The following is a 22,696-nucleotide window of genomic DNA, read 5'->3' on the forward strand; positions in this document are numbered from 1 at the left end:
AGTATTTATTAGAGGTGGACAAAAAAACCAAACCGAACTGAAACTGATTCAAACCGAATCAACCGAACCGAAACTGATTCAAACCGAACCGAAGTCTATTTCAAATCATTCGGTTGAAGATTTCTCCAACCCGAATGGTTCGGTTCGGTTTAAACCGAACCAAGAAACCGATATGTTTTTGTAATTATTTAAACTAAAAATATTAGTAGTATCAATATACTAAAATTCTAATACCAAATCACATATTTTTCTATTTTTCATTCATTAACATTTATTCTTCTAACCGAATATGTAATCATTAAAATATTTGATTTAAAAGAAATAGAAAAATATGTACTTTCATATTCTTATATATGTAAACGTGGATGTTAAATCTAAACCTAAAATCTAATGAAAATTTTATTAAAAAACAAAAGTTCTTTTCCATATAGTCACATGGGAGATGATTCATTGTAGGCATTTAAATAATGATATAAGAGACATTGATAATTCATTGCATGTTTTTAAATAATGATATAAGAGACATCACTAATGATGTTGGTTTTTCTTAGTAAACTTTCATTGGTTTTAATTCTTATATATTTTTTGTGACTTTTAAAGGTTTCTTTTTTCAGTTTTATATTGAATTTAGTTCACATAGTTTATGTTTACATAATTTATGTTTTAAAACATAATTTCTCTTAAAAAATTAAACGAATAAGAACCTAATTAAACTGATCCAGAAAATAAACCCAACCAAACCGAATATCAACCGAACTAACTATGGTTTATTTCAGCTAGAAAAATACTAGAACCGAACTAACCAAACCAAACCGAACCCGAACCGAACCGAGAAAATAACCGAAGTGTCCACCCCTAGTATTTATACTTTATACTAACCCCTAAATTTGCTTAGATTTTAGTAAAATTAGTATAGAAGAAAATATAATTTTTTTTTGGTACGAGAAGAAAAAATTAAAAGTCAATTCTCTCAAATAGTATTTTTAAGTTTTTATCATAAAAATACTCATAAAAAAAAAGAAATTGATCAAAATAATATCTTTAAAAAAAAAAATTATATCCTCAAAACTCCATCCTTTAACTTTAAAATGACCATCTAGATAATTTCTCAAAATTATAGTATATTATTTCTTTTGGTCAATAAGAAAATATATCTCTTATCCCCTCCTTCTCTCCCAATAGTCTCACAGTCCCCTCTAGAAATATGTCTTCAGCTTATTGTTCCTCCGCCGTGGCGGTTTCCACCGCAGCCACCGTTTCCTCCGCCACTACCTTTAACCCACTATTCTCCTTCCATTCGAATTTCAAACTCTTCTATCGCATCACACCAAAACCCTTCAAACTCGTCGCCAAATGCCCTACTCCTCCTCTCTTCCTCCATCTAAACACCCGTCGCCACCGCCTCTTCTGCGCCGCCGAAGACGAAATCCCGCCGTCATCCGAAGAAGACGAGGAAGAAAACGAAGAAAACGAAGACGCAGATGAGACACAGACGACGCAAGCGAGCGTTGAGGAAGGGAGGCTGTACGTTGGGAACTTGCCTTACACAATCACTGCCTCTGAGCTCTCCCAGCTTTTCGGAGAAGCTGGAAACGTCGTCGATGTTCAGGTTCGTCAGATTGTTTCCAAAGTTTCGAACTTTATCGCAGACTGTGTATAAAGTTTTGATCTTTGTTGCAGATTGTGTACGATAAAGTCACTGACAGAAGCAGAGGGTTTGGATTCGTAACCATGGGAACCATCGAAGAAGCTAAAGAAGCGATTCAGATGTTCAACAGCTCTGTAAAGTTTCCATCTTTTCCCTTTTTGATCATATAACGTTTTCTTTCTCATCTCTCGTGCGTTTGTATGTAGCAAATCGGTGGTAGGACGGTGAAAGTGAACTTCCCGGAGGTGCCTAGAGGCGGAGAGAGGGAAGTGATGAGGACTAAGATTCGTGATAGTAACAAGAGTTATGTTGACAGTCCTCACAAGATCTATGCAGGGAACCTTGGTTGGAATCTGACGTCGCAAGGTCTTAAAGATGCGTTTGGAGATCAGCCTGGTGTGCTTGGTGCTAAAGTTATCTACGAAAGAAACAGTGGGAGGTCTAGGGGGTTTGGTTTCGTCTCTTTTGAGTCGGAAGGAGAGCTTCAGTCTGCTCTGAGTGCTATGAACGGTGTGGTAAGGGCTTTTACCTCTTCTAGGATGAATCTGTGTTGGTTTGGTAAGTTGGGTTTGAGACTTACTAGTTTTGGACTTTTGGTTTGGTTCTTAGGAAGTTGAAGGACGAGCGCTGAGGCTAAACTTGGCTTCGGAGAGAGCTACCGTGCCTCCTCCTACTGTAGCAGGAGGAGAGGGCAGTCTAGAGGGCAGTGAGGTGCTTTCGAACATTAGTACATGAAGCAGCAGAAGCACAGTAGATTCTACTGAGGCGAAAGAAGAAGATAATATATGAGAACTTTTATGACTGCTAGCAAAATGAAAACTTTTATGAGTTATGACTATGTTGTTGTACTCTACTGAGGCTAAAGAAGAAGATAATATATGAGATAAAGAACAGGAGATTAGCTGTAATCTTATTCAGAAATGCTTGTTCCATTAAATGGTGTAATGTAAGATATATTTATCCCAGACTCTTACTAATTACTATTAAAAAGAACAATCGATAAGAGTGGCTGAACTATGTTCAAGGGAACATCCCATCTGTTTTTATTTGACCAATTCTCATGTGATTAGAACTTAACTTAATCAGAGGAAAGACTCGCAAAGTATTTGTGGAAATGACTCAAACTGACCTGTGAAGTTAATGGCTATGTCTGATCTTACGCAAACCCATCAAGAATAAGAGAGCCAAATGATTGGTTCAAAATGGGATTTTTTAATGGAAACACGCATAACAAAATACATTTCACGATAAATTTCATTATAGTTATTTATAGAAGGTAAATAATTTATGTACTGCTCGCATGAGATATATATATACACAAGGACTTGAACCAATCAAAAACATTACTAAAACGATAAACAGTCAATCTCCAAAGCAAGAGGTCCATGCATAGACCAAGCGAACTAAAAACAAAACAAAAATTAACGAAGTAGACGTCGGGCTTGCGATGGAGGTGGTTGAGCTTGCACCGGAGTGGCTTGACGGTTCGAACCTCCACCACCACCATTGTTATTTTCCCAAGGTTTAACCGTAAACAACACAACTAAAACCACAATAATGATCAATATCAAAACGGCGTAGCAAGTCCACTTACGCGTGTTCTTCTGATAGAACCGCGCCTTAACAAGCTGGTCTGCACCGGAACGGATAATTGTATTGGTTCGTTTGAGGCTGTCTTCAATGGTATCGAGCTGTTCACCCTGGTTCTGAACCAAGACGGCCATGTCAAGAAACACCTGATGCAGCTCGTTCAAACTCTTCTCAATGTCTTTCACTGCGTCATGCCTCTCTTGTATCTCGTTTATGGTGTCCAAAATCCTACCCCGACCTTGTTCTTGTATAGCTTTCTGCAAAAACGTTTTGCTTTCTCCTGAAATAAATGTCATTTTAATTTATATATCTCATTAATATCATGTTTACAAAACCCCACAATTAGGCATGGACAAATTAACCGAATTTAAAACACCTAACCGTACTGAACCAAAATTATTCGATCAGAAAAGAAAACACAATAACATGAGTTCTAAAATATTGTGGACTAGTGGTATTCCGGCGCTACGCGCCGGGTTCATATGTTTTATTCACTGTTATTCTATGTTTAGTTTTGTAAAATATAAAGGTTGAAATTTATATTTATATTGGTGAGAGTTATAATAATTTATTGTTCAACATATGTTTTCACGATTTCTTTTCAATTATGTCATTCCCATAGTGATTGTTCAATGTAATTTAGATTTAGTGTTATGGGTTCAACAATGTTAGGAGTAATGCAATGTGCCGTTAGACGAATTCATTGTCTGGATGTCAAATTAGTAGCCCGACAATTAAAAATAAAGTCTCAAATATGAAAACATGAGCCAAACGTGAAATGGCAGGTTTGGGGAGTACACACAGTTTTGTGAACTTTAGACCTATTTATTTATGTTTAGTATAGTGCCATGTTACTTCCCATTCTATTTTTTTTTTTGGCGCTCAATTCAGATATATTTGTATTTATGTGTTTATTTCATGATTAATGATAAGTTCACTTTCACATCATGATCACTTTTATTTTATTATGATATATCTTTTTCATATTTTGGCTTCCTAGATTCCTAATTGCTTTTTTCTAGAATTGTAATCTTGTTAGAGATATTTCACTGCTGTTGGTAAAAACATGTTTATTGTTGATTTATATTCTTACAAAATAATTAAACAATGGAAATTATTGTTATTATATGTTATATTATATCGTACTTTCGATGTAAATTACTGTTCTGCGTGTTTCTTTTGTTGTTTAGAATTTTTTTTTAAAGTATTTCCAATTCTATTATATTTTTCATTCTTAAATTGAGTTTGAAGTAAAAAGACTCAAATTATACTATATTTTACTCTTTAATAGAGTATAAATTGGTCTTTACCCTATAAATAGATTAATTCATTGTTTTAGAAGTAAACATATTTTGTGAAGTAAATGTATATTAAAAATTGATAGAGAAGAAAGCCAAAAATTGTTTTAGAAGTAAACATATTTTGTGAAGTAAGCGAATATTAAAAAATATTTTAAAAAACAGCATGAAATACTATTTTAAAAGTAAATGACGAAAACTGAAGATGAATGGATTGAGCTGCTCCTGGGATAGACAAAAGAGAATGATGTGCTTTAAGGAAGACATGTTATATTTCAACGTTTAATTGGTCAATCATTTTCTGAATTGCCATGCCTACATGGAACAAATCCTTTTTATACCCTAGGCACGCCACTGCTTCTAACGACTATTCATGTGTGACGTATAAATTTACATAGTTAGTAACATTTTGTTTGCAGATGGAACATATAATTTTGATGGACATCAACATTAGATTTCTTATCTTTCACAGTTTCACTTTATCTTAGTTTATTTTAATGACTTTCATTGGATATTAAACTTCTTATTAGACCTTGTTGTATCTCTCTTTGTATTTTCTTTTCACGCATGCCAAATATTGTTTCACATCAGTAGTTATATTTAAAACAACACCATGAACTCTTATTCTTTCTATCTCATCATCTTACCGCCATTATTTTTTGTTCATATCTAAATCCCACGGGAGCTGCTGCGTCTCATCCCGATGATGTAGCGGGTCTTTTAGTTTTCAAATCTAGTATAACCCAAGTCTCTCTCAAAGTTTTAAGTAACTGAATGAAAGGTATTGATTAGTGCTTGTGGGACGTTTACATTGCTATAAGGGTGATCACCGAGTTGTCGAACACACTGTCCACATAGGGTCGACTAATCCCAGAATATTTTTTACCGGCATTATCTCCCTGGAACTATACCATTAGGAATCGCTAATCTCAAGCTCATGACCTATCTGAAACCATAAAGCTTAATAGATTTGCTTGTAATTTCAACTAACATACTGATTCATAAGATAATAATTTCTTTGGTTCCAACTAATAAACAATACAAATCTTAACTAACCAAATAAAGACTTTGTAAAATCCTCAAACTACCTCCACGAAGAAAATATGTCGACATGTATGCAACAATACTCTCTCTGTAGAGTATGACACAATAATAACCTTTGGTCTCAGTTAACAGCCGAGAGAGGGTATATTTTGAGTCCGACACAGCTGCTACGTAAACAGAGGAAGCGCGTATAAGGTGTTGTTGCTGCTGCTTTGCATCACCACTGGCCTGTTTCAACAGTTTCCCATCTTGAAAGTTGACACGCTCTCAGTAAGTCTCAGATGCTGAAATTCTAAGTTCCTCAACGGACTCAATGCTTGGTATGTCGTTTGGTCTTTTCATGGGCGTTGAACACGAAGGTTCATTCACCTGTTTGCACCAAAGAACATTCCTATCGTCACCAGTATGTAAAAACCAGCTATAATGTTTGATATGTTTTTCCGGGTTCGTTTAATTCAGATTGAAATTTTGAAACTTACAAGTTTTCATCAAGAAGATATTTCCATGCGCTGATTGTGATCTCTACGACCTTGTGACTGTGATCACTCTTGGGCTCTATCCATTCTTCACAGCATGGGATGATCATGGAGTTGATCTTAGCACATGCATCATTATTGAATTTCAATGAATTTGACAGAAGAAAGGGTAAATTTTCAGCAAAACAACGAATAATATTTAATCCAAATCTATAAATTCAAAGGAATTAGCTAACTCATATCAATGGAAGTAAGAAGGCTGGCGTTAGCAACATCAAAAACATCAAGAGAGGATGATACAGAACTGAGTGCTTAGGTTCTCATTGGCATCCATGCCTCCTCTGTTTAAGATTTTGAGGTGATAAGTTACTCACCAGGGATTCTTAAGTTTTCCTCCATTGATGTGCAATCACATAAGCTTTCCTAACATAAAATTATCTGTCTCGAAAAGTTAAGAAAACGATGAAAAAAGCCCAGGTTTTGGGACGATATATGTTATGAAACTTTTGAGATTTGTTTATACCAGTTCAAGACAACTTCTTGCATCGCCTTCTTCCCACTCTCAGCCGCTAAAGTGTAATTGTGATAGTTCGATTCTGTTTTCAGCATGTGAAGGTTCCACTCAGATTTAATAGACGAAGTGTATCTGTAGAAGAGAAGGAACAGCACCAACAGATTACCACAACAGTGGAGCTAAATCATGAAAGATCTCTCTCTTCTGAAATATGAAAGCAAAGCAAAACCACACGACACATTATATTATTACAAAACATCAAAGCCATTTAACTTTTTAATTGTCTAGAGTCTCAACTATTATCCTAAAAATCTGAAAGCATGTCCTAGATTAACCGAGCAAAACAAACCAAGACCTTGTAAAAAAAATCGATTGCAAACACAAAAACCAAGACGATCAGAATTCATAAGAAATGCTAAGCAAGTGAAGTTTAATTGCATAGAGATAATGAACAACCTTAGATAACTCTTGAAGAGCATTCTCCCTGAGTTTGAGGTTGCAGATGTCGAGCACCAACTGCTCTGCCGCATAGAGCTTGCGGTCGTCGCCTATTAGTTCAAGTTAGAGTAACCAATTTTTCTTACAAATATGAAAGAGTCCCAAAATAAAATAATAAAATAATGAAATTCGCCGATTTAAAAAGCTTTAATCAGAATACCTTGGAATCTAGCAGCAACATATCAATCCCCCCCCCCCCCCAATCAACTGGCCTCTTTTTGACATTCATAGCCTCCAAAAACTGGAGCAGTCGCGTCTGTACCACCTACTTGCACCGGCCTGCCTTCAATTTTTCTAAGCTTGCAAATTAAAAATCGATCGGAAAAATGTTTAGAGGTATTTGAAAGGCCAATGAGAAGGTGTATCTATATATTTACTCTGGAAAAGCTCAGGATCGAGAAATTAAACATGCAATGAAGAGGAGAAAGTGGGATTAGTATGTTGATTATTTGGCATAACGGCAGAGGGTTACGTGACGGGAGGTGGAAAAGGAATCGTAGGTTTCAGACTTCTGAATCTATTCAATTAATGATCCATGTAGAAAGAAAGGCATCACTTAGTGGGCCCAGCATACTAAGATTACATTCAAAGTTTTAGCAAAACCCAGCATACGAAGCGAACTAAATTTTCAGATCTCGATCAAAACATAAACTTACTTTAGGTGATGACAGGTGGCAGAAAACGCCCAATCCTCCTTGCTGACGTGGCCGCCTGTGGAGAGAGGCAAGTCCCCTTTATTTATAAAGATATTCAGACTGAACTGGAACAGAACTAGAAAACACAATAACCTTAACATATTCTATCTTATAATATTGTGGATATCCGGACCGAACCAAAACCGAACCATTTGCTATTTTCTTGATTAACAACCTTTTGCTATATTTTTGCTGTTTGAATTTTGAAATAACTTAAAATATTAACAGAAAGAAATTTGAACACCTGTAGAAATTAGGTGATCGACGGTATCCTCGTCGGGATTTTCTCCGGTGACGGTGAAGTACAACCGGTGAATTGTGTCTCTGTACTCCGTCGAGATAGTCTCTCTCACTCGCATAAAATGATCCATCGCATCTTTCAGCTTCTTCCTCAAACCATTAACCACCGCCATCCTTTGCCGGTCAGAAGATGAACCCGGTCCGCATTCCGGTAAACTCCGGTTCACTTCATTCGAACGATCCAGTGCCTGGAGGTTTCCTTTCACACGCTTCGCCGTCTTGAGCGCCTTAGACACATCAGAGTCCATCTTGTCCTTCAACTCCTTGACAGCCTTAGCGTTATGGAGCGTCTTGCTCTTGTCGTGGCTCACTTGGAGGCTGTGGCAGAGGCGATCGAGCTCTTTCAGATCACTGTTCACTTCCTCTACATCGAGGAAGAACTTGTCGAGATTGTTCCCGCCTGAGTACTTAGCCTTTGGCATCTCGATAGTGTGCGAGTGAGGCGGCGATGAGTCGTCGGCTACGGAGCGTTTGAAAGAGCGGGAGAGAAGATCGTTCATGGCTGTTTGGTTGGTTTGAAGTTTCTCCTCAACGGACGATACAAGAAATTTTGGTTTTGAAGAAATTTGAAATAAATAAATAAATCTTCTGATAGATTGTGTTTGTTGCACGTTAAATTTATAATTAAGTTGAAAAGTCCCCCAATTATATAACGCGCGTTTGAAACTGGAACTGGTCCGTTTTCTTTTGGAGATCAAACCAAAACATCTATTTCAGCTAAACCATTATGTTGGGTTAACCAAACCACGTTGAGTACCCTTTATTGCTCGGTGCTAAATTTGTCAAATTTCACCAACTTCATTTATTTTTTTATTGTTGCAATTTATTGATGTATTTTTTTTGTATTGAATCGGTTTTGACAAGTGAATAATGGAAGAGAAAGTCCAGGTTAGAATTTATAAGAAAACGAATAAAACAATGAATATGATGTATGTATATTGTGGAAAGAGAGATTTTAAAATATTCTTAACATCCCAAATTTTTTTTAGAATATTGATTTATTGTGTTTAGTTGCTGAAGACTATAAAGAAGGAAGTTTGAATTCGTCGTTGGTTGTCTATTTCAAATACTCTAGTAAAAAAAAATCAAATACTTTAGTGCTAATAGTTTCTAACATATGATTTTGTTATGTTGGGATATAATAGTTTTGTCCAACCACTTAATACTTCTTTACATTTTGTCGTTTATTTTGGAGTGACCAATATTGAAGCAACAAGAAAAAACTGATCAAAACAAACATTTTTAAAAATTAGTCAAAACATTATTAGAAATGATATAGATCACAAGATATGTTAATAAAATGATATAGTAAGAAAAAATTGAAACTATAAATCATAAAATATTTTGTCGCAACTACTTACATTGTCCAATCATAAGCCCAAACCGGCCCGTTTGAATCAACCTAAACACCTTAGCAACCGCTTAACCTTCAGCCGTCGAATCGAAACACTCCACCGACAAGCAAAGGAGACTACAACAAGCGATGGGAAAAGCTTCGGGAGCGAAACATGCGACTGTCGTGGTTGCAGCTTTGGCTTTTGGATGGTTAGCAATAGAGATCGCCTTCAAGCCTTTCCTCGACAAACTCCGCTCCTCAATCGACAAATCCAATCCCGCCAAAGATCCCGATGACTCCGACAAAGACGCCGCCTTCGCCGCCGCTGCAGCTGCCTCTGAGACGACGTCCTCCGTGTAGGATATTTAAATAAGGGTTTTGTTAGATTAAATCTATGTGTTCAGCTTTTAATTAAAACCTAAACAGTTTGTTTTATTGCATAATTATATGTTTTTTTCTACTCATTGGATGCGTCCTATAACCACACAGTGTTCGAAATTACAAAGATTGGTTTAAATGGTAATAACTAGATATGTAGCAGATTAACCATGGAAGTAAGAAATGTGTATACATATGCTGAGGGGAGACCATAACTTATGTCAGATTTAATGACTTTTAACATCTTTAGTACCCTAAAAACTTAGGATTTGTCCTAACATCTTTGTATTCAACATAGATGTATACGTCCTCTTTAAAATGCTATGATTTGCATTTGTAATTTGTATTCTTTCATTGATCCAATCCAAACAGTGATAAAAAGATAGTGATGGAGCTTTCACTGTTTTTTTTTCCCTTTCTTAAATTGCTTTTTACAAAAGTTATGATGATAAAGAATAGTACTTGTGAGGACAAAAGCACCAAGAAAGTATAAACGTCTCTCTAATCATGATTTAGTTAGAACCGACTTAATTATTTGTGGTATGATTATATTCCTTCCTAAGAGGGGTTAAATATCAAATCTGATCATTACAATACTACTTTAGATAGTAACTTTAGAACAATTGTTGTTCAGATTGGATATATATAATATATTTATGGTATTGTAGATTCACATGATCTCTTTTATCATTGTTTATGCAAAAGTTCTTAATACACGTTTAAGTGCTTTGTTTTGCTTTTATAATTGCCCCAGATTACAATCTGGTTGTCTTGTCCCCACTCCCCACAAAGATGCCCAAAACAGTGGTGATAAGAAAGATGAGATAGACCTTTCATTCCGTTTACTCCACTCCTTTTATATAGCTAAATCAAAAAGTAAATGAGTCATGCTGAGTACTTAACTTGTAATACTCTTTAGGCCACACTAAATCACTTAACTGCTTAAGCTAAAAAGCTGTTATTTCATTCCCTTGACAACTTTGGCAAATAAACTTCAATGTCTCTCAGACACATATGTAGGCTAATTTATCTATAATTTCCATGAAGGATAAGTAGCTTCGTACCACAATTCATTGCATATCATAAGATGTATTCCATATGATTTAAGTCTAAACCATTAAGGTTACTGGGGATAATCAAATGCTTTGATTTGCATCCTTTATCTTGTCCTATCTGGCACAGAGATCTTTGAGATGGACCCTTGTACAATTATTTAGGAAAAAACACAGAAAAAACTGAAGGAGACTTAAGAGAGACGACTCATCAAGCAGGCAAGAATCAAGAACCTACAAAAGTAATTACCCAAGAAACTATATGGAGGTTTCTTAGAAATTTTCCTTGACATTCTTTCGTTAAAAAGGCCAAGTTTAACAACACAGACCACGCAAGTAGTCATGGAAGAGTGCCAATTCGAGACGAGCGAGTTACAAGCTTCGCTCATGATGTCGACTCCTTTATGGTCCGACTCATGGAGTTTATGCAACGTCGCAGATAGCTCAAAGAGTATTCAGATACAGCGCATTGCCGGAACCATGTACGTTGCTTTACCGGAGGTGGAGATAAATCAACCGGGGAACCTCGTGGACCTGAAAGTCGCCGGAAATGAGCTTTTCTCCGCCTTTTCAACATCATCAACATCTGACGAGCCTCCGCCTATGGTCAACGGTGCAATACTTGAGCTTTTTGTTTCCTCGGCTCTCTTTATTGAGTCTCAGGTTTGTTTTCTGTTTCTGTTTTCTTCAATAAATAATAGATAATTCATTAAATAATATTTTATTTGATGGACTTCCTGAATTTTTCCTAGATATAATAAGTTCTACTCATAATCTATTACATGCCTTGTCAAAAAAGATCTAGCACATGAAAGCATCTTCATCGATTGGTTTATATCTTATACAGGTCTAACAAATAAACTAATAAATCTTTAAAACAATAAATTATTATATAGTTAAACTACGAATATATTATAACAAAAACAAGTGGTAGAGAAATTTCTATAGGAGTTTTTTCTTAAATGAGCCTTTCCTCAGATTTCAATGGTGGTAATTGTCCACACTCCTTAAATTATTCATTTTATACTCCGTTTTTAGAGTATTATTATTGATAAAAACTTATTAAATTTCCAAAAACGATATAACTTTTTGTGAGATATCTGCTAAAAGAATTGGCTAAATTTTCACCTCTGTTGATAAAGATATCCACACCTAAGTTTTCATGAGTATTAATTTAGCTAATACTAAATGTAAAATAATATTATTATATTATTTAAAATTATGCATAGTGTAATAGTTAATTTTATTTATGATTTTTATTTTTGTTTACAATTTCAAAATGTACAAACAAATTAATTATTATTTTAAACTTGTGTATTTAGTTTATTAAACCGGATTCGCGGTCAAACCGATATATCCAGTGATTCGGTATGTAATTCGGCTTGGGTTTTAGAAAAAAATTCATTATTTAAAAATTCATTAAAACCCACAAAAACCGTTAAACCTCAGAACTCGGCTACATGTTGAACCAATACGAAACTTTACAAATTATTTTTTCTTGGATTTTTCAGTTACATTATTAGAATTTGTTTTGTATTCTAATTAAGAATTTAATATTTTTGTTCTTTTTCCAAAAATAAAAAGATCATATGATCATGTGGATTATGAATCTATTAACAAAATTAGTTGATGTGATTTGGCATTAGTGTATTTTTGTTATCGATAATTTGGCTTTGGATTTAGATTTAATTTTATTATTCATATTAGACATTTGGATACTTATAGATTTTAAGTTTTGATATATTTTATTCTATGTCATAACTCTTAACTTGTTACAAAATATTAATAGTCTTAATATTTTTTTTGATATTTTGTAAGTGAAATGAAATTAAAAATAAAGAAACTAAGGTTAAATTAATGGTTTCCAATTTTTTTTTAAACATAAAATATTTCTTATATTTTCAATAGTAAACATATTATTATATAACAAAATTAATTTATTTATTAATCCGCGATTCGTCCATGGTCGATTCAATAATCTGGTGATCCACCGTAGTTATATTATTTAAAAATATATTCTAAATGATATTTTACTATTTTGAAATCATATTATATATAATTATATTTTCGTTTTTTTTAACTATATAAATATTTCCTTTTTATTTGAATAGTTTTATAAAGGCAATAATAGTATTTAAATGTATTTTTTTAATTCATTAAGGATATCATAATAATTAACCACCGTAAGAGTTAAAGTAAACGTGACACCTGACTTCACAAATAATATTATAGAGATAGGCTGTAAAATCGAGTGAGGGATTTCGGCCCATAACTTTTTTTAAATGTTTTTCTAATTATGTTATTACAACGAGAAATGACTCATAATTTTTTTAAATTAGAAAATAAAAAAAATATTAATAAGAGATTTATGCTAATAAGCACCTCAAAAACTTTTAAAGGTTGTGTGATTGTGTCACCTGTGATTTGTCAGCATCATTCTTTTCAGCGAATATTCGCTTCTTTTTTTTACGCTATTGAATGAAAATAATACCTTCTACTGGTTTTTTTTTCTAATAAAGATCATTTACTATTGAAGAGTACCAATACTGTTTACAATATAAAACAGAGAGAGTAACAAAACAAGAACGGACCGTTGATTTTATTGATATTTTTTTTTATATTTGGACTTTGTTGATACATTTATAAGTTAGAAATTAGTAAAACTGATTAATGTGCATGCGTCTGTTTCTATTCGATTCAGGTTGGATTTTGCTTTTAGGAAAATTTCCTGTTAGGTCATATACGGATGCTGCTTGCATAAGCTCAAAATCGTTCGGTTCAGTTTTATATGATATCGGTTAATGGAGTGATTTATGATAAAACTTAAGGGTTTATATATGATTCTCGCTTAGATATGAAAAAACCAAGCCAAATCTCTTTCCTTCATTTATCTTATCAAAATATCGTTTCCTGATTCGGTTTGTATCAGTTTTCTGCACTACTAGTCAAACTACTTAATTGGCAGTTTACCTCTAAATAGGTTTACATTAGTACTGAAAATTGTTCATTTATATCTTTAAAAATTTGTTCATTTATTTTAGTTAGGTCATATCATGGCTAACTAAGTTACAAATTATAATCCCATTACACTCATGTCCCGTTAATCAGCCAGTTTATTGTAACGTAACACTCACTAAATTATGAACGTAACAGATCACACGAGGACTGGAAAAGGAAGACAGAGAACAGGTGGTAATAACCGGATATTCAACCGGCGGCACAGTTGCAGCACTCACCGCACTTTGGCTCCTCTCAGTACCTTTGTCGCCGTCATACCCTCTACTCTGCATCACCTTCGGCTCTCCTTTGCTCGGCAACCAATCTCTCTCTTCCTCAATCTCCCGATCACATGTAGCCCAAAACTTCTGCCACGTGGTTTCCATCCACGACCTCGTTCCCAGAAGAAACGATGAACAACTCTGGCCCTTTGGAACATATCTCTTCTGTTCCGACAATGGAGGTCTATGCTTAGACAATGCTGCTTCAGTTCGTAGGATGTTTCATATACTCAACTCGACAGGAACTCCAAACATTGAGGAACGTCAAAGGTACGAACACTACGTGTCTACACTCTCTCGCCAGTTTCTCATATCTAGAAGCTCTCTTAGTGAGAACATCTCAGACAATAGCTACGACGCTGGTGTTGCATTAGCCGTGGAATCTCTTGGATTCTCTGATGATCACCCAAGTGGTGTATCAGCTAAAGAATGCATAGAAACAGCCACAAGAATTAGCCGTGCTCCGATTGAGAGAGCGAGTGAGTTAGCTATTGAGCTTGGTGATGTCTTGCCATCAAGACTAGAGATTCAATGGTACAAAGACAGTTGCGAGGCGTCCCCAAAGAAGCTCGGTTACTATGATAACTTCAAACTATACTCAAATCCAAGAGAGTTAAAGGTGAACATGAGCCGCGCAAAGCTAGCTAAGTTTTGGGACCGTGTGTATGACATGGTGGAGACGAATGAGTTACCTCCTGATTTTGATTTCGAATTGAAATGGCTATTTGCGTCGCAGTTTTACCAGCTCTTAGCCGAACCACTGGACATTGCGTACTTCTACAAGTACAAATATTCAAGGACTGGTACTGGTCATTACATGGAGAATGGGAATAGGCCCAAAAGGTATTTACTGTTTGATAAGTGGTGGAAAGAAAGAGGAGAGTGTCATAGAGTGAAGACTGCGAGAACTCGATATGCTAGCACTACTCAGGATACTTGCTTTTGGGCTAAGGTTGAGGAGGCAAAAGAGTGGTTGGATGATGTGAGAAGCGAAGGTACCAATGAGCAGAGTCGAGCTTTGTTATGGGAAAAGATTTTTGGATTTGAGATATATGCTAATACATTGGTGAAGATGAAGGACGTTTCGCTTGATGTTCTTGCGGAGAACTCGAGTTACCGTGTGTGGGAGAAGAAGCTGACAGAGTTCAAAAAGGATAATGGAATTGGAATGGTTGCTGATGAGAGTGACGCAATGGAGACTTAGCTGGCTTAATAGCAACTTAATTTTTGTAACGATCTCTATCGAATGTTGTTCATCATGTTTATGTAATACTTTCTGATGTATTCTACTATTCTGAAATAATCTTTATCATTTATGTTCAATAAGTTTATGCAATTGAGTTTCTAATGTAAGCTATTAATTAGTCTAAAACCAAGATGGTTGCCTAATCTCCTACATGTAGTATAAGGTAAGCTATTTTCAGGACTTAAATAAATAAGTATATTGAAAATTGTCAAGACCCACATAGGATTCTTGGAGATTGCCATAAAACACATGATCCAAGAAACTCTTTTCCCCATTCAGATTTTCTTTTCCAAGTACCTTTTTTTCAGTATAAATAATCAAATAAATAAGTCAAGTATACACATATATAGAGATTCTACAAAACTTTGTGTTTTCTTGTTTCATCCTTTATTCATATACCTTACATAACATTTTCATACTAAGTGATTTGACTCGCACGCAATTTCCGATCATTAACAACTTTGACCAAATTAAACTTCATCGCTAAGGCGAATTATTATATGTGTTAATTAAAGATTGTAATGTGAATAGAAGAATGTTTTACATACTATTATTGATTATTGATACAATTATATTTCCTACCATTGTTGTTACAACTATTTGTTTTAATATAACGTGAATACATTTTTTTCTTACAATGAATATTGTATAATATGTCTCTAGAGAAAATAGACGTATATCTATAAATTGTATATAGCAATCGTGCAACCTCCATTAACTAAGCCGTACAAATAGCTCAATGTACACCAAATAACCCTTCTCTCCCGAGTGGTCATAGGCTTCTTATTTCGCTTCGAAACGATCTCCAAGACTATATATTAAAATAACCGTTTTCTAATTCACATATCTTATTATTTAAACATATCAAAGATTCAAAACCCTTAAACCTGTCTCCCCCACGAAGCAACAGTGAGTGCACCCTTACGAGGCAATTGCTCCCTACGTACCTCCTCCACTCTACAGCCTACACGTGTAACACCCTCTCCACATGCACAAACTCACACACACATTCATGGATCGTATATAATACATTCTTATTGTGAGAGAGAGCAGAGAAGAGAGAGAGATATGGAGAGAACAGAAGCCTTGACGTCATCGTTTATATGGCGGCCAAATGCAAACGCAAACGCAGAGATAACGCCAAGCTGTCCAAGATGTGGATCATCCAACACAAAGTTCTGTTATTACAACAACTACAGCCTCACTCAACCTCGCTACTTCTGCAAAGGCTGCCGTAGATATTGGACCAAAGGCGGCTCCCTCCGCAACGTGCCTGTAGGTGGTGGCTGCCGCAAATCCCGCCGTACCAAATCCTCCTCGAGTAACGCTAAAACCGGCGTAACCGCTAGTTCATGCAACTCCGGTGGTGGCTCACCAAACATAGATCTTGCTCTTGTTTACGCCAACTTCTTGAATCCAAAGCCTGACGAACCCACACTTCGAGAAACATGCGATTTAGCCACAGGCGCTTCGATGGAACCCTCTAATTGGAGTATCGACATCGGTGATGATCATCACCACCATCATTATGATCATCAGGTGGAACACATTATTGAGGAATGTGGTTATAATGGGTTGCCTCCGTTTCCTGGTGAAGAGCTTCTTTCTATTGACACTAATAGTGTTTGGTCTGATGCTTTATTGATTGGTCATAATAACCATATAGAAGTTGGTGGTGTAACTTCGGCTGAGACTGTTCATGAACCGGTGGTTAACTTTGCTGATGAATCCAATGACTCTACCAACTTCTTGTTAAGCTGGAGCCCTTTTGATTTCTCAACCGATGGATAATGATCCATATTTGCATTAAAAAAAAAGAGTTTGTATTATACCTATCATATATATATAACATATACACATTTATATGAAGATCTTATGGTTCATTTCATGTAAATTAAGAGAGTCGATTATTTAAGTACAAATTTAAGGGGTAATATGTATACATAGGCTACAATTTTATTATTTTGGTAGTGATTCTCGACCTAAATATGATGCTATAATAAGTCGTTTTCAAGATTTGCCCAAGAATACCACGTGGAGGTCCTTGTCTTTGGATTCGATTGAGATTTGCTTGTTACTTGAACTTGCAATTCACTGAAAGTGAGACGCACGTGTACCATGGGGACACGTGTGAGAGTTGTTATGTCTCTGGCCTTTCTGTGTGCGTGTATAGATCTTCTCTAAAAGTTGTGTCAGAGAAAGAGCATATTTGTTGCTACTTTTCCTTTTAACTTCTTCCTACAATTAATCAGTTGATTTTTCATTGCCAAAGATAATATTATTGTTCGGTTTTAAGCAAGTACCATCGATTGGAAAAATATGAATAAAGTAATTTTCTATATTGTCTACCTCACATACATATAGAAAAAAATATGTAACTGATTGCATATTTTTTAGATGTATATCATTACATTGATAATGATTAAGTTACAAAAAAAAAGATAATGAAGAAAAAACACGAATCCAACTCGTTAGTCTTGACTAGTCAAACAATCTTATTAACCATGTAATAGTCTACATGTGGAATCCAATCCAATTCTATATGGAATTTAATATTTACAGCTCTAAACATGCAAACTCATATGAGTACGTAGGACTAACAAATCCTGATAGTCCAATTTATATTCATAACTGTTAAGAGGCTAAGAGGTAGAGAACAATTTCTCTCATCAAGAACAAAGAAATAATCTCGCCACCATAACAAATAATCAGTAGCACTTTAAGGTGATGTTTTCGGTCTCTTAGTATAATTTTTTTTGTAAATTTAATTATGTAATATTTCTAAAATTTCTATACATAAATATTCATAGTAGTGAACTTAAAACATATAATTAGATTGTTTTTTATGCAACAGATTGTTCTCAATTGGTGAAGATGGTTCGGAACCAGATGAATGACCAGCTTTTGTAAATTACTTGGAGGGTGTCAAAACCCTAAAAGAGAGCTTCACCAGATCATAGATCATCTATGTACCAAGGACGCAAAATACAAAGGCGAATAGACTAGCACGCAGTGTTAGAAAGCAACCGTCTTTTATCGTTCACATAGATGTAGATCACACGGTTTAGTTTAGAGAGTCAGTATGAGTCTGTAATAGTTGACGACAAAAAAAAAAGATTGTTTTTTATGCAAAAGGTATATATAACTATAATTGGATTGTTAAAAGAGAAAAAAAATAAATATAGAGAAAATGGTGAAATAGAATAGAGGAAATTCAAGAGAGAGAAAATAGATTTAGAATCGGGTCCGGTGGCCGGCCGGCGCGTGAGCGTGCGTGCAGTCACCGGAGCCCCTCAAGCCACCGTTACAGCCTTCGATTTTCGCTTTGCTCTCGTCCCCTCTCTCCTCCGCCTTGCCTGAGTTCTGGAACAAGGCCGCCTGTGGCGGATCTGTTTATGGCGTAAAGGCGCGGTCGTGTTGAGGAAGGCGTGGTGAAGTTCCTTGTTCGGCTATTTGGTTTTGCCTCTGGGAGGCGGAGGCTCCCCTAGCTCCGTCGACGCCGGTTCATGTCCCCGAGAGGTGGAGGCTTCGTCAGCTCTGTCGTCGTCGGTCTAGATCACGGGGGGTGAAGGCGTTCCATGCCTTGCCTCGCCGTCTGTTGGTTCCCTAGTTTCGTTTTAGGGTGAGTCTGTTCTTTCCTTTTAGTTTTACGCTTTTGGTTTGGTTTGGATTGGTGGCGATGACGTCGGAGGACGTTCGAAGCTCGACCATGGTTAACGGTGATGGTTCGCGTGAAGTCTTCCTCTCGGTGATTGTGATGAATGGCGACGGATGAGATCTCGAACAGTCGATTGATGCTCTCTGCTTTTGGTTTCACTTGAGTTGAAGACGTTTGCGGTGGTGATAGTGTGGAGTCAGTGAGTTCCGGTGGATCCGGGTGAATCGACGGTTGGTTATCCGGTGTTGGTTCGAAGCGAGGGCGACGTCGGAGCCGCAGCGTTTGTCCGCGCGGCGGCGGAGTCTCGTGTATCCTAGGGTTTTCGTTGTTGGGCCTTGGTTCCGAAATCTTATTTTATTTTTTTGGCCCGTCTTTCATGGGCGTTTGTATGTTGGACTGTGGGGTTCTTTAGGCCCGTTAATCAAATCTATAATGGACGGAAAAAAAAAAAGAATAGAAGAAATTCTGCAACTTGTGTTCAGAGGCAAATAAGTTAACGTGGGAAGTTGTTTAATGTCGAGTTTCGTGCGTCACGCACGTTCCCGTATATCTCCACTTGATCCAAGGAAACAGTGATTAAGTTTTGTTACTATAGAAAACAGTTATACATTTATATTAATATTAAACAAAACGATGTAATCAAATATCTTGTCAAGTCATTTTGTTTAAACTTCAATATTTTAAAAGTTATTTTTGGGTTTACCCCCTAGATGAACCTGGAGATTCACCAACTAATAGAAAATCGTTATTTTATATTCAATATCTTTTAAAAAAGAAAACAAAATATTATCAATTTATATCATAATTTTAAATAAATTAAAAAGTAAAAATAAATAAAAATAATACTAGATGCAAAAAAAAATATGTTTTTAACGATGTCAGCAAAATATTAAACACTAAACCCTTGGATAAACTCTAAACCCTTCGGTAAACACTAAACCTTTGGCTTTTCTAAACTTGGGTTTAGGGTTTACCCAAGGGTTTAAGGTTTATGATTCATGGTTTAGGAGAGTTTAGGGTTTAGTGTTTTACTGACGACATTAAAAATATTATTTTTTTGCATTTACTACTTTTTTATTTATTTTTACTTTTTTGAATTTTGAAAATCATGATATAAATTGATAATATTTTGTTTCTTTTTTAAAAAGATACTGAACATAAAATAACCACTTTTAATTGGTCGGTGAACTTACAAGTTCACCTAGGGGATGAACCCAAGAATAACTCATATTTTAATGCATTCTCTTTTTATGTTATGGAGTCAAATGCTGGAGCATACACTTCATAATAAAAAATTTACATCTTTATAAAATAAGAGAATATATATATATATATATATATATATTCTCTTATTTTATAAAGATGTAATTTAAAAAAAAAAATACATTTCAAAAGATACATCTTTTTATATTTTCACTATAATTTTATCAGCAAAAAATGATTAACTGTAAAGTTAAAAACATCAATTGTATTTTTTGATTTTTATTGGTTTATAATTGTATAAATAATCGTAAAATTATATATTTATATCTATATTTAATATATGTGAAAATTCTAAAATATGTATTATTTTGAAATGGATAGAAAGTTTGTTTTAAGTGCAGAAAGGACTTCCTCATAAAGATCACAAAACTTGTAAGTTTTTAGTGTACTACTTTTTATTGTGAAAGTAGAAATTAATATTAATGTTCACATAAATGTGACTTAGGGAATAGTTTATTAACTTTATTTTTTGACAGTGAATAGTGTTTTTATTGAAACAAAAATTAAGCTTAAATGAAATGAATCAACGGATGGAATAACAATCGGGATATATAATCAAAGATCAAAGATAAATCCAGTTTCGCTTACCATACTCATGTAGATCAAAATTTTGTTTATATCCAAATTGTAATTTTGCTAATGGGACAGAACTTATGGTAAAAGAAAGTGCATACCCCTGTTCTAAAACAATTCATGGTTAATCCACGATAAATTTAGCAAAATCACATTTTGCTTTAAAAAAAGCTTTAAGAAAGAAAAACAAACAAATGGGGACCGAATCAAACGTTAGACCACCACCATGCAATCAAAGTCGCCGTGTCGACTTAGCGTCCTTATACATGACTTCAACATTACAAGAAATTCAGTAAACTAAAAGTCTTAACCATTTATTATATATGATCGCCTTTACATGTTGATTTTATGTTTATATATATACCTGTTGATTTTTTGGGTCAATGTATGCATCTGTTGATATGTATACATTTATATGCATACACAGGTTTGTCATTTGTGTATGTCACGCGCCTGTATCTTAAAAATGTAACTGATTTTTTTGTCAATTGTTTGGATTATCACTCCATAGTCCATACCGTTTAACTACAAATGCAAGTGGTAGTCGAAGGAGGGGCAGGGGCGGACCCAGGTGAGAAGATGGTGTGGCACAGGCCCCACACTCATTTTAAATTTTTCTTTAGTAACAAATTTAAATTTATTAACACACCCCTAACCTATATATAAATTACACTATGTGTTCTATGTAAAGTTCTCGGTCCGCCCCTGAGGAGGGGACCAGCTTCATAGTTTCTTAACTCATTTTAGGTTGCGACATGGTTGCTCGTAAGATCTGACTTTTAATTTACGACATTTATTATATACAATTATCAGTATTTTGAAAAAATAATACAGGTTTATAACATATGCAACTCCCCTATATTTAATATGTGATATAGCCATATACTAAGCATGGCGGTCAGTACTCAGCTGCTTGTGTTTCCTTTTTCCTAATCGGGTAATTAAAAACGGACCTTTCAAACATCATTTGGAACATTTAAAAAGAGGCATCAAATAAGATATATACTGTATATAATACCACGATACAGTTAGATCCTTACTTTGGACTCGCATAAAAAAACACTGTAAATGGACCACGATTGTTACTAGGCATGTGTGTAACACGTCTATCCTTATAATATGATGTTTTTCCTTATATATATATGATATTTTTCTTATGCGTACATCGACTTCTAAGATTATCCTCTTTTGAATGGTTTTATCTCTTCTTTTATATGTTTTGCATGCTCTCAGATTTAATTATATCAAATATAACTATCTTTATTCTTAAGATATACTAGAGTTTATCCCGCACATCGTGCGGGTATATATTCATTTTATAAATATTTAATTTTGATATTATTATATAAATTTAAATATACAATTTATATCTTAATGTTATGTATTTTATAACTCTTTAATTTTATTGTTTGGGTTTCTTATTACTTTATTAATATAGGGGTTTGTTTTATACATATTACCTTTTTTATTACATTTTTGAGTTTTCATAATTTGAAATAATCAAATAAAAAATATTCTTCAACATATGGTTTTTGAAAATATATAGCTGTAGAAATAAATTTTTAACATATGTTAATAACTTCATTTGTATAAAAAAAATCTGACATGATTAACAAATTTGAACCCGTTTTAGTGGTAGATGATAACTTATTTAAATGAAAGCATTATAATACTTAATCACGAAATTAATTAATGCAATATTTAATAAAAACTATTTAAAATTTAGTAGGATTTTGTTAGATTTTTCTGAACAGATTTTGTTATAAGTGAAAATAAAATTCAAATCTATAGTTAAAATTAATTTATTATTAATATTCCTATTAATTATTATGTCATATTATGTGATTAA

At 34.6% G+C, this 22,696-nt stretch overlaps 4 protein-coding genes and 1 long non-coding RNA gene across 6 annotated transcripts; 3 read left to right on the forward strand and 2 right to left on the reverse strand.

The window, feature by feature from the left end:
• Window positions 1–1,099: 1,099 nt before the first annotated feature.
• Window positions 1,100–2,613, forward strand: LOC106448527 (RNA-binding protein CP33, chloroplastic). 2 transcript variants are annotated; one of them, XM_048776770.1, is made up of 5 exons: window positions 1,137–1,609; window positions 1,681–1,782; window positions 1,855–2,163; window positions 2,258–2,407; window positions 2,449–2,613. In XM_048776770.1, exons 1-4 carry the CDS (start codon window positions 1,205–1,207, stop codon window positions 2,381–2,383), a joined length of 942 nt encoding a protein of 313 aa, XP_048632727.1. In that variant the 5' UTR covers window positions 1,137–1,204; the 3' UTR covers window positions 2,384–2,407; window positions 2,449–2,613. The 2 variants fall into 2 exon arrangements, with proteins under 2 accessions (XP_013745853.1, XP_048632727.1); XM_013890399.3 differs by having other exon boundaries at window positions 1,100–1,609; window positions 2,258–2,613.
• A 357-nt stretch (window positions 2,614–2,970) lies between these two features.
• Window positions 2,971–9,871, reverse strand: LOC106376969 (syntaxin-122-like). The gene is made up of 2 exons (XM_013817116.3): window positions 8,008–9,871; window positions 2,971–3,518 (listed from the first exon to the last, which is right to left on the reverse strand). Exons 1-2 carry the CDS (start codon window positions 8,561–8,563, stop codon window positions 3,070–3,072), a joined length of 1,005 nt encoding a protein of 334 aa, XP_013672570.1. The 5' UTR covers window positions 8,564–9,871; the 3' UTR covers window positions 2,971–3,069.
• Window positions 5,517–7,261, reverse strand: LOC106438933. Its single transcript, XR_002663605.2, has 5 exons — window positions 7,027–7,261; window positions 6,580–6,702; window positions 6,431–6,494; window positions 6,060–6,175; window positions 5,517–5,949 (listed from the first exon to the last, which is right to left on the reverse strand). It is a non-coding gene; the product is annotated as an uncharacterized LOC106438933 (long non-coding RNA).
• Window positions 9,872–10,865: 994 nt separating the features above from the next.
• On the forward strand, window positions 10,866–15,443 carry LOC106440055 (lipase-like PAD4). Its single transcript, XM_013881638.3, has 2 exons — window positions 10,866–11,492; window positions 13,983–15,443. Exons 1-2 carry the CDS (start codon window positions 11,172–11,174, stop codon window positions 15,309–15,311), a joined length of 1,650 nt encoding a protein of 549 aa, XP_013737092.2. The 5' UTR covers window positions 10,866–11,171; the 3' UTR covers window positions 15,312–15,443.
• A 160-nt stretch (window positions 15,444–15,603) lies between these two features.
• On the forward strand, window positions 15,604–20,215 carry LOC106376980 (dof zinc finger protein DOF3.5-like). Its single transcript, XM_048776771.1, has one exon. The coding sequence runs from the start codon at window positions 16,422–16,424 to the stop codon at window positions 17,142–17,144; it is 723 nt and encodes a 240-aa protein (XP_048632728.1). The 5' UTR covers window positions 15,604–16,421; the 3' UTR covers window positions 17,145–20,215.
• Window positions 20,216–22,696: the final 2,481 nt, after the last annotated feature.

The sequence above is a fragment of the Brassica napus genome, chromosome A3, assembly GCF_020379485.1.
Source record: "Brassica napus cultivar Da-Ae chromosome A3, Da-Ae, whole genome shotgun sequence".
In the NCBI taxonomy this organism is placed as follows: domain Eukaryota; kingdom Viridiplantae; phylum Streptophyta; class Magnoliopsida; order Brassicales; family Brassicaceae; genus Brassica; species Brassica napus.